This window comes from Vicia villosa, unplaced genomic scaffold (assembly GCF_029867415.1).
Source record: "Vicia villosa cultivar HV-30 ecotype Madison, WI unplaced genomic scaffold, Vvil1.0 ctg.002488F_1_1, whole genome shotgun sequence".
NCBI classification, from domain to species: domain Eukaryota; kingdom Viridiplantae; phylum Streptophyta; class Magnoliopsida; order Fabales; family Fabaceae; genus Vicia; species Vicia villosa.
The window spans coordinates 292,556-302,710 of NW_026705944.1; the positions used below are offsets into that span (position 1 = coordinate 292,556).

The following is a 10,155-nucleotide window of genomic DNA, read 5'->3' on the forward strand; positions in this document are numbered from 1 at the left end:
GAAGGAAACTTTACACTCGATTGCTAAGTGTAGGAATCTTGCGAAAAACCGGATTGTGTTGTGGAGAAAAGAGTCTCGTCGGTGACCTTTGTTTTGACTCGATACATCACTTGAGGACAAGCAATGAGATAAGTGTGGGGTTGTGATCGGTCACCATTTCTAGTAAGTTTCCGCACCTTTTCCGACTAAAAATCATAATCTTGGTAATACTATGTGGCATTGTTATAGGTTTTGTTAGTAAGTTTCTTGTTTGTTGATTGTGTGATGTTGTTGCATGATTAGTATGTTCTGAGTATTATTCAAGTGCCGTTTTATGCGTTGGTTGTTAGTTTGTGTGTGGTCAGGTTAATGCACGGGAGAGGTCGAAGTTATGGCGCGCACAAGCGAGAAAAGAAGCCAAAAGAGCCAAAACTGAGGTCAACACGGGCACCCGTGTGTGTGCACACGGCCGTGTCAAAAGATGGCTGGAAAGTTGTTTTTGGGAAGCAAAACAGAGGTTTCACACGGGCACCCGTGTTCCTGCACACGGCCCGTGTGGAAAGATGCGTGGAAAGGCAATTTTGAGAGCTGACCAGAGGAACAACACGGGCACCCGTGTTCCTGCACACGGACCGTGTTGTTAGGCGCGGGCAGATATTCAAGTTTTGTAATTTTGAAAGCTTGGGTCTCATTAAGGGTATTTCGGACCTTTCGGATACTGGGGAAGTGAGCCAACACTACTAAAACCTAACGGGAAGAAGGGTGGAGGCATCTTGGATCATTGAGCATAGAGAATTACAGAGAAAGAAGAGTCAAGGGTTTTGGAAGAGATCTTCAAGAGCACTCGCGATTGGAGATCATATCAACCGATAATTTCTTGTAATGACTTCAATTACTCTTGTTATTTCCTTAAACATTATGAGTAGCTAAACTATTTTATGCTAGGGTGATGTCCCTAAATCTTTTCATGTAATGACTTGTTAAAACCGTTGTGATGAATTTGATGTTTTTATAATTTGAGTTTATGATTCAAAGATTTTCATGCTTCATTGTATTGGAAAATATTTTGTTGATCTATGATTAGGGTTAGGCTTGACACACCACTCTAATGCGTTTTGAATCAAAACATTACCGGTAAATCGCTTAGGAATAAGGATTTCACCATAGTGATCATCCATTCTAGAACACGATGCATAATGCCTTAATACTAAAATCAATTATTGAGGAATTGAAATTGAATTTTAAGTATTAAGAAGTTCTCCACTAAGGAATTAGGGAAAACTATTTTATAGAATTGATACTCAATTGTGGTCACATCTTTTCATGAACAACGGTGTTTTCAAGGGGTTACATAAGATTTATACATCAACCTTAGCATGCTTGCTCATTTGTGAACCAAATAATCATTTACTTATCGTTTTTAATTATAAACAGTTAGTAGTTTCATCAAGCAAATCAAAAACCCAACAATAGCTTTTTGTTCAATTGAAATTCAGTACTGGCTTATACTTTATTCGCAGTCCTTGTGATCGATACTTGGATTCAACTCCATTTTAATAACTACATCGGTAACAAAAGTAGTACACTTGCTATTTTCCGATCACTGCTGCATTGGAAGCTAATCCTTGCAGGGAGATTGTGGTCTGGATACCTCAATATCCTGTTCTACTTGGGGATTTCAAGACTCTCTTTGACTTTTTGTGGGAAAACCCTCCTAAGAAAGACCCAAGCTTGGTCATTCCAGAAGTTGTTGACCCACCAGAAGTTGAAGGTCCTTCTGCCCCCAGGAACCTAGCTGCCATTCTTCAGGCACTTGAGAATGGAGATTCTGAGGTTCCTGCTGCAGGAAGTTCTGGCGAGCGTCAGAAGGAAAGAGATCTCTAGCGGCAAAACAAAGATTGTTGAAGAGCCGAAGAGTAAGAAGCAGAAGAAGACTGAGGCTGTGGTCAAAGCTCTTCAGAAAGCATCCAAAGGTATATGTATTTCTGAACCTGATTCTACTCCTGCTGGTATTTCAGAAGTTGCACCAATAGCGGTTGCCCCTATCCCTGAACCAGAAAAAGCCACATCCGAATCACCTATAACTTTTCATGTTCTTACACCTCCATCTTCTCCTGTAACCATTCCTTCTTCACCACCCACCATCAATCCTGTTTTGGATATACCACCTCTTCAAACTCTCTTTCCACCTCAAATATCTCCATCTCTCAACCTCCTCCTCATGCCAACTTTGAACACATTCCTTCCACCTCTCAAAACAACCATAGTGGTTCTGATCTTCCAACCTCTGCATCACATGAGCAACTGCTCCGTGACTGCAATTACACTCCAAAGCCTCGTCCTGAAGCTGAATTGGTTGTGTTAGAGTCCGATAATGAAGCAGAATCTTCTTATAGGTTGGATAGAGAACCTCAACCGTATTTCATCCCCAACCCTGCCTTTTCAAAAACCAAAATAAAATCCCGCCTTGTCTACCCTATTGGTGTAATTTTTGAAAAAGTAAAGAGGAATCTCAGAAGTATCTTTGATACCCTCAGAATTGCTGAAAGTTCTGGCTTGAATGACGTCGCTATGAGGAAGTTCTGGAGGATCTTACGCAGAGAATCAGATGCTCTGTTTTTAGAACTTCAGGAAGCCTGTGTAGAAGCTGCTCCACGGCCTCGTGGAATTCTGAGAATTTATGAAGATTTCTGGTTTGCTCGTCTCGGAGGGAGATATACCCTGGAAGAGAAGCAGTTTGTGGATGAATTGGAAGAAGCAAGACTGGCTGCTGCATTGGAATCTAATCCTTGCAGGGAGATTGTGGTCTGGATACCTCAATATCCTGTTCTACTTGGGGATTTCAAGACTCTCTTTGACTTTTTGAGGGAAAACCCTTCTAAGAAAGACCCAAGCTTGGTCATTCCAGAAGTTGTTGACCCACCAGAAGTTGAAGGTCCTTCTGCCCCCAGGAACCTAGCTGCCATTCTTCAGGCACTTGAGAATGGAGATTCTGAGGTTCCTGCTGCAGAGTATGGAGATGCTTCTATGCAAGAAGCAGATGTAGAAGATCATGTTGCTGAATCAGTTCCTGTTGAGGAAATCCATGCAAATGATCTATCAATGGAAGCTACAGATCACAATGCCATCCCATTGGATAGAAGCTGTGAAGCTTCTTCTGATGAACCTTCCCGTCTTGCAAGGACTTTGGAAGTTCTTCAGAAGAACCAGGATGAGCAAAGCTCAGTCAATGCTGAGTTTAGAGCTTTCATAGAGAAGCAGAATGAGCATAACAATGGGGTTCAAGAGATGCTGGCCAAGATCTTGTCAAGGCTAGGGTCATCTTAGATTGAGTCTTAGTTGTTTTGTTTTTTGCTTTTGCTGCATCTGTTTTGTACATCTTCTCTTCCTTATCTTCTTGTACTTCTGTACTTTTGTCTGTTTGAACTTCAATGAAAATTATCTTTTTCTTCCATGTGTTTCTTTTTGTTTTTCATCTGAATCTTTTATGTTTTTTTGATGTTATGACAAAAAGGGGGAGAAATATGTGATAAATGATTTGATTTAATCAGTTGCTTTACTAACAGAACTTGCAAAGTTCTATGCTTTAAGTTGTGTTGTTGCAGGAAGTGAAAATTCTCTTTAAAGATCAACATGAGAAGCAACAAGATGAATCAAGTTCTTGGATTCTTGAAGCAAGCTGAGTGCTATGAAGCTTCAGAATCAGAATCAGAAGCAAGAAGGAAGAATGTTCAGATATTCTGATGATAGAATATGATTTGAAACATTATGTCTATTTGTTCTGATACATTCTATATTGGCGATACATATTATGTGTTCTGAAACATATTCTATGTTCTGACTCATTCATGCTGACTTTTGTCGTTTAGTTTTGTTCTGTAACATTTCAGGATGTAGAGATGCTCTGATGATGCTCTGGTACATTCAACAATGTTCTGATACATTCTAGCATGAAGTGATGAAAGAAGAAATTCAAGCTCTGAAGCTGTTCCAATGGAAGCAAGAATCAGAAGCTGTGGATGTTCTGAAGATCTAAAGAAATTCAAGTTCTGAAGCTGTCCGATGGAAGCAGAAGTCAGAAGCTGTGAATGTTCTGAAGATCAAAGAAATTCAAGTTCTGAAGCTGTCCGATGGAAGCAGGAATCAGAAGCTGTGAATGTTCTGAGGATCTAAAGAAATTCAATGTTCTGAAGCTGTCCTATGGAAGCAGATATCAGAAGTCATGAATGTTCTGTAGATCAAGCACTGTGAACGTCTCTACTGAAATACTCAGGGAAGTCTTTTATTATTAAAATTCTTCTAGTATTAATTTCAGGGGGAGATTATTCATCTCAGGGGGAGATTGTTAATCTCAGGGGGAGACATATTCACATGCTTATGTTATAGCTGTGTAATTGTCTTTAGCTGTCTGCTCTTTCTGATCGCAAATTCATATCATTTATATATGTTTTTGTCATCATCAAAAAGGGGGAGATTGTTAGAACAAGATTTGTTCTGATCAATATTCTTAGTTTTGATGATAACAAGGATATGAATTTTGTGTGAGATAATGTGGTACTCTAATACATTGCAATTTCCCTTTCAGGAAATATATAAAGAGTATGCACAAATCAGCGCTCAGAAGCTTTGTCTCAGAAGGTTCAGCATGCAACATCAGAACATGGTCTGGCAAGACATCAGAAGATGGTCAAGGCAGAATCAGAACAAGGGTCTATGGAAGCATCAGAAGAACTTGAGTTCAGAAGCAGAAGCACTGGAGTTCTCATGGTATCACGCTCAAAAGCACTTCAAGGTCAGAAGACAAGAAGATGCTATGCACCAAGCTGTTTTACTCTGATGATATTCAAACGCTGTATACACAAACATCAGATCAGAAGAAAGTACAGGTGGCAGGCTACGCTGACTGACAAAAGGAACGTTGGAAGCTATTAAAGGCAACGTCAGTAGACACAGCGTGAACAAGGCTCGAGGTAGTTGACAAAAGCGTGAAACATTAAATGCAATGCTGTACGGAATACGCAAAGCATTAAATGCTCCCAACGGTCATCTTCTCAAGTGCCTATAAATATGAAGTTCTGATGAGAAGCAAGGTTAACGATTTTGAAAGAACTTATTCTGAAAAACTTGCTGAAACGCTGTTCAACTCAAAGCTCAGAAACTTCATCTTCATCAAAGCTCACTACATTGCTGTTGTAATATATTAGTGAGATTAAGCTTAAACTTTAAGAGAAATATCACTGTTGTGATTATAGCTTTTCAGAAGCATTTGTAATACTCTTAGAATTGATTACATTAATTTGTAAGTAACTAGAGTGATCAAGTGTTGATCAGGATACTCTAGGAAGTCTTAGCTTGTGTCTAAGCAGTTGTAATTAGAGTGATCACGTGGTGGTCAGGATACTCTAAGAAAGTCTTAGATTGTGTCTAAGCATTTGTTCCTAGAGTGATCAGGTTGTGATCAGGATACTCTAGAAGACTTAGTCGTGGGCTAAGTGGAAAACCATTGTAATCTGTTGCGATTAGTGGATTAAATCCCCAGGTGAGGTAAATCACTTCGTGGAGTAGTTTAGTTAACAACGAACCAGGATAAAAATAACTGTGCAAATTGTTTTTATCGTTCAAGTTTTTAGACTACACTTATTCAAACCCCCCCCTTTCTAAGTGTTTCTCTATCCTTCAAAATTAGCATGTTGAACTCCAAGCTTGATCAAATGTCAAAATCTGTCAGAATGCTGAACTCTGTAACTGACACCCTGGAAGAAATCTTTCAAGTTGGACAGAGATCAGGAGATATGTCTGGAATAGGATTTGTGGGAAGATCAGAATCCATCTTAGGATTCAAGAGGTCAAAACCCGAAGTCCACATGCTAGTTCTGATGTCAAGACCAATGTCTCAACATCATGAAAACATGGGGATAAACCATACTAGGAAGAAATTTCATAAATGGAGATGCCACTACCGTGGAAAATTTGGTCACATAAAACCTTTTTGCTTCAGGCTGTATGGCTATCCTAATCAGACACTTCAGGAAAAACCTAAGCAAAACACTCTAGTCAAGAAACAATAATGGGTTGCTAAAGGTACAACCTTAATATCACACACTCCCCTGCGGGTGTCATCCAAAAAAGACTGGTACTTTGATAGTGGTTGCTCAAAGCACATGACTAGTACAAAGAATCTATTGGTAGATGTCATTCCTCATTCCTCTAACTATGTGACCTTTGGTGATGGAGAAAAAGGAGAAATCCAAGGGATTGGAAAACTGGAATGTCTTGGAGTTCCAAATCTGGAGAATGTTCTACTAGTAAAAGGACTGACTGTAAATCTAATCAGCATTAGTCAACTATGTGACCAAGGCTTCAATGTCAGATTCACAAAGAAGGAATGTATCGTCACAAATGAAGAACATAAGGAAGTGATGAAGGGCTCTAGGTCTAAGGAAAACTGTTACTTATGGGAGCCCAGAATCTCTAAGTACTCCTTTGAATCCTCCATGACTAAAGAAGAGATTGAGGACAATCATCAAGAAAGATCAGTCAAAACCGTGATAAAGAAGGTTGTTGAAGATATGGATGAATCTGATAAAGAGACATTTGTTGGCGAACTCACTGTTAGTGAACTTGTTACTGTTTTCTCTGAAACCTATCTAAGGAATGAAAGATTGTGTGCAAGAGTGTTGGAGTATAGAAATGCTTATATTCTCCTACAAGAGGAAAACGCAAGTCTCCTGTCAAACATCGATGCTCTGGAAAGAAAGTTGTTGAATATAGCACATAACAGAAATTTAGAAGTAAAAAACCGGACTTACTTGATGGAGCAGATGATGCCTAATCTAAAGATCCAACATAAAAGAAAACATCAAGAAAGGGGAACATGTATCTCATATAAGAGATGCTATCAATGTGGCAAGATAGGTCACTTGAAGTCCACATGTCCTGAAGCTCGTGCACTTACCAAAAGGATGATCTATCAACAAAGAAATTTTACTAAAGCAGAGCCATCTCACCTCGAGCTAAGTGATGAGATTGAGCATTCAAGTTCTTTCTCAAATAAAAAGATCTCTAGAGGCAAAACAAGAAGTGTTAAAAGAAGAAGATCAAATCAAGCTCCTAGAACTTGGTACGAATGGATGGCTAGAAATGGTTACAGGGAAGGAGAGATAGACAAAACTTTCTTTGTGAAGGATGAAGGTGAAAAACTCATGATTTCTCGAATATATGTGGATGATATACTCTTTGGTAGGATGTCAGAGAAATAAATGCCGTCTAAGTACAATGTCACTCGGGATGTCATGACATTGCACTATGACAATCTAATGTTACTAATATGTTAAAGAAGCCTTCTCAACTCATCAGAACCAAGCATATGGATATTATACACCACTTCCTAAGATACTTTGTGAAAGACAAAGTAGTTACGCTGGAGCATGTGGCTACTGGACTACAAATTGCTGATATCTTTACTAAAGCCCTTGATGCTACTCAATTTGAAAACTTGAGAAGCAAATTGGGTATTTGCCTCTGTGAGGAATTATAGCAATTACAGTTCCTTGGGAATTACTTTCTGAACAAGAAAAATAGTTCAGATTTTATGATTGGTCAAAATTTAAATCTCCCTCTTCTAGTGCAATTATTTCCTTTCAACTTCTCAACTCACTACCATACTTCCTTGTTTAGTCTCTTGCACTTCTCACATCTCGCCTCCAACCACAAAAACAACAAGCTCTCTCTCTATCTCTCTCTCTCTCTCTCTCTCTCTCTCTCTCTCTCTCTCTCTCTCTCTCTCTCGCCTCCATAGCCTCCCTCAATGTCTCAACAGTCAAACCCTCAACCTCCCTCAAAAATGTTTGCTTCCTCTACTCATGTTCAAGACACAAAGGATGTACCCATTAACCCTAATGTGATTCTCGAGGTCACCCCTTTACAAATGGTGACTCCAGACGATCTTGTGGCAAAGAAGCCAAGGACATCGCATGCACGGAGAACCAAAGAAACAACAAGGAGACCTAAAAGGCCTAATTTTGATCAGACTTCTCAATCGTCGGTTCCTCCCTCTAGGGAAGAATTAAGTAAACAATGTTATAGGTAATATCACAACGCCATTGCTAAAGTTGTTACCCGTATCTTGAATGAGAATCACGATGTACCTGGGATTTTTGTTCCTTTCAATTCTGTGCTTCCTGAGTCACATTAAAATCTGCATGTTAGTGGTAATGTTGTTGACTCTATCCAAGCAAATGATGATATGGATACGACTGTTCATGAAGAAAATGTTGTTGATAATGATGTTAATGATGCTGTCAATATAAATGATGTTGTTAATATGTATGTGAGTATGGATGAGAATAATAAGAATGATGATGTGGTAGAGACTATTGGTAAGGAAGATGTTATTGCTGATGATGATCACACTGTGGTCCCTGTTGATGTTTTGAATGATGAAGATGTACCTAGTAATGCTTCTGCTGAGAAGGATGAGGGCCACACTGAAAGTGGTCAAACTAAAGAGAGAGAACCTGAGAAGATCCATGTTAATAAAGTAATCAACCTTGATGATCTCTCTGATGATGACTTGGTTGCTTCTATCAATTCAAGCATAGCCAAAAGGCTTATGAGGAGGAAAGGGAAGCAAGCTGTGGATGAGGACTCTTTGAAGAAAAAGGTTAAGGTTAAGCCCACTTCTGTTGGTCCCAAGAAATCACGGAGCAAAGTGGTGCCTAAGAAGAGAAGGCTAGAATCATTATTGAGAATGAGTCAGATTCTGATGTTGTTGTGGATGTCAATGACATCCATCCCAAGAAGAAGGTCTCTACTAGCAAGCTTGCTGCTAGTGTATCTGAAGTGCCTATTGATAATATTTCTTTTCACTAATCAGATGGAAATTTATCTATCAGAAAAGACTGGCCTTAGAGAGGGAGCTTACAACGAATGCTCTTGAGTGTGAAGAGATTGTTAATATCATTCATGAAGCTGGGCTGATAAAAACTGTGACTCAATTCTCCAAGTGTTATGAAGTCTTTGTGAAGGAGTTCATTATGAACTTACATGAAGATTGTGGCAACAAGAAAGCTTAGGATTACTTGAAAGTGTTTGTCAAGGGAAATTATGTTAACTTCTCCCCCACTGTGATCAACAAATTTCTAGAAAGATCCAATGACACTCAATTGGAGCTGGAAATGTCTGATAATCAAATGTGCAAAGTAATTACTGCTGGACAAGTAAAGACATAGCCTGTTAAAGGAAAGCTGAATGCAAGCAAGCTAAGTGTGAAGTATGCTATACTTCACAAGATTGGAGCTGCCAACTGGGTGCCAACTCAACACAAGTCTACAATTTCTGCTATCCTAGGTAAATTCATCTTTGCTACTGGTACTAAGACCAAAGGTGACTATGGAACTTATATTTTTGAGCAAACTTTAAAGCATGCTGGTAGCTATAGTGTTAAAGGCCCCATTGCCTTCCCTTCCCTTATTTGTGGAATTATCTTGAATCAATTTCCTAATATCCTGAATATCAAAGATTCTGTGTGCAAAAGAGCAAGTCCTTACTCTTTCATCATAAGCTCTTTCAAGGAACACATGTTCCTGACGTTGTCACAACATCAGTTGGAACATCCAAAGACAACACAACTTCAAGTTAAGCTGATGTGATTGCAATGCTCAGGGAAACATGTAAGGAGCTAGAGTCCAAAAGACTGGCTCTTGAAAACTTGATCAGCTCCCTTGAGATGGATGAAGGAGCTGAGTCTGCTGAAACGGATATGGATAACAGGGTGAAGAGGATGGTTAATCAGATAGCGAGATTGAGAAAGAAGCCAGTCCTGATGATGGCACAGAAGAAGATACTGCAAATGTTGAACTCTACAGCTCTGAGTCTGAAGACTAAAGCAGCTGTGTATGGTGATTTGTTCTATTTTATTGTTTTGTTATGTTTGTATTCTGGCATGTACTCATTGAATATCAAGGTTGCTATGGCAACATTTCTAGCAAAAAGGGGGAGTAGTAGTGTAATGTCACCCCAGGACAACAAATTTTGTTTTGGTTTTATTCTGGAGGAAGTTTATGTGTGTAGTTGGTATGTGTCATACCCCAAAATTTGCCCTCATATACTTACGAATGCCATTTTATTTCGAATAAATGAATTGGCACAGTTGGTAAGAATTTGAGCGTGAAAGCT

General features: G+C 39.2%; 1 protein-coding gene across 1 annotated transcript; it reads left to right on the forward strand.

The window, feature by feature from the left end:
• The first annotated feature begins 7,786 nt into the window (after positions 1–7,786).
• LOC131638947 (uncharacterized) lies at positions 7,787–9,053 on the forward strand. The gene is made up of 3 exons (XM_058909471.1): positions 7,787–8,064; positions 8,188–8,784; positions 8,855–9,053. The coding sequence occupies exons 1-3, from the start codon at positions 7,787–7,789 to the stop codon at positions 9,051–9,053; spliced, it is 1,074 nt and encodes a 357-aa protein (XP_058765454.1).
• Positions 9,054–10,155: the final 1,102 nt, after the last annotated feature.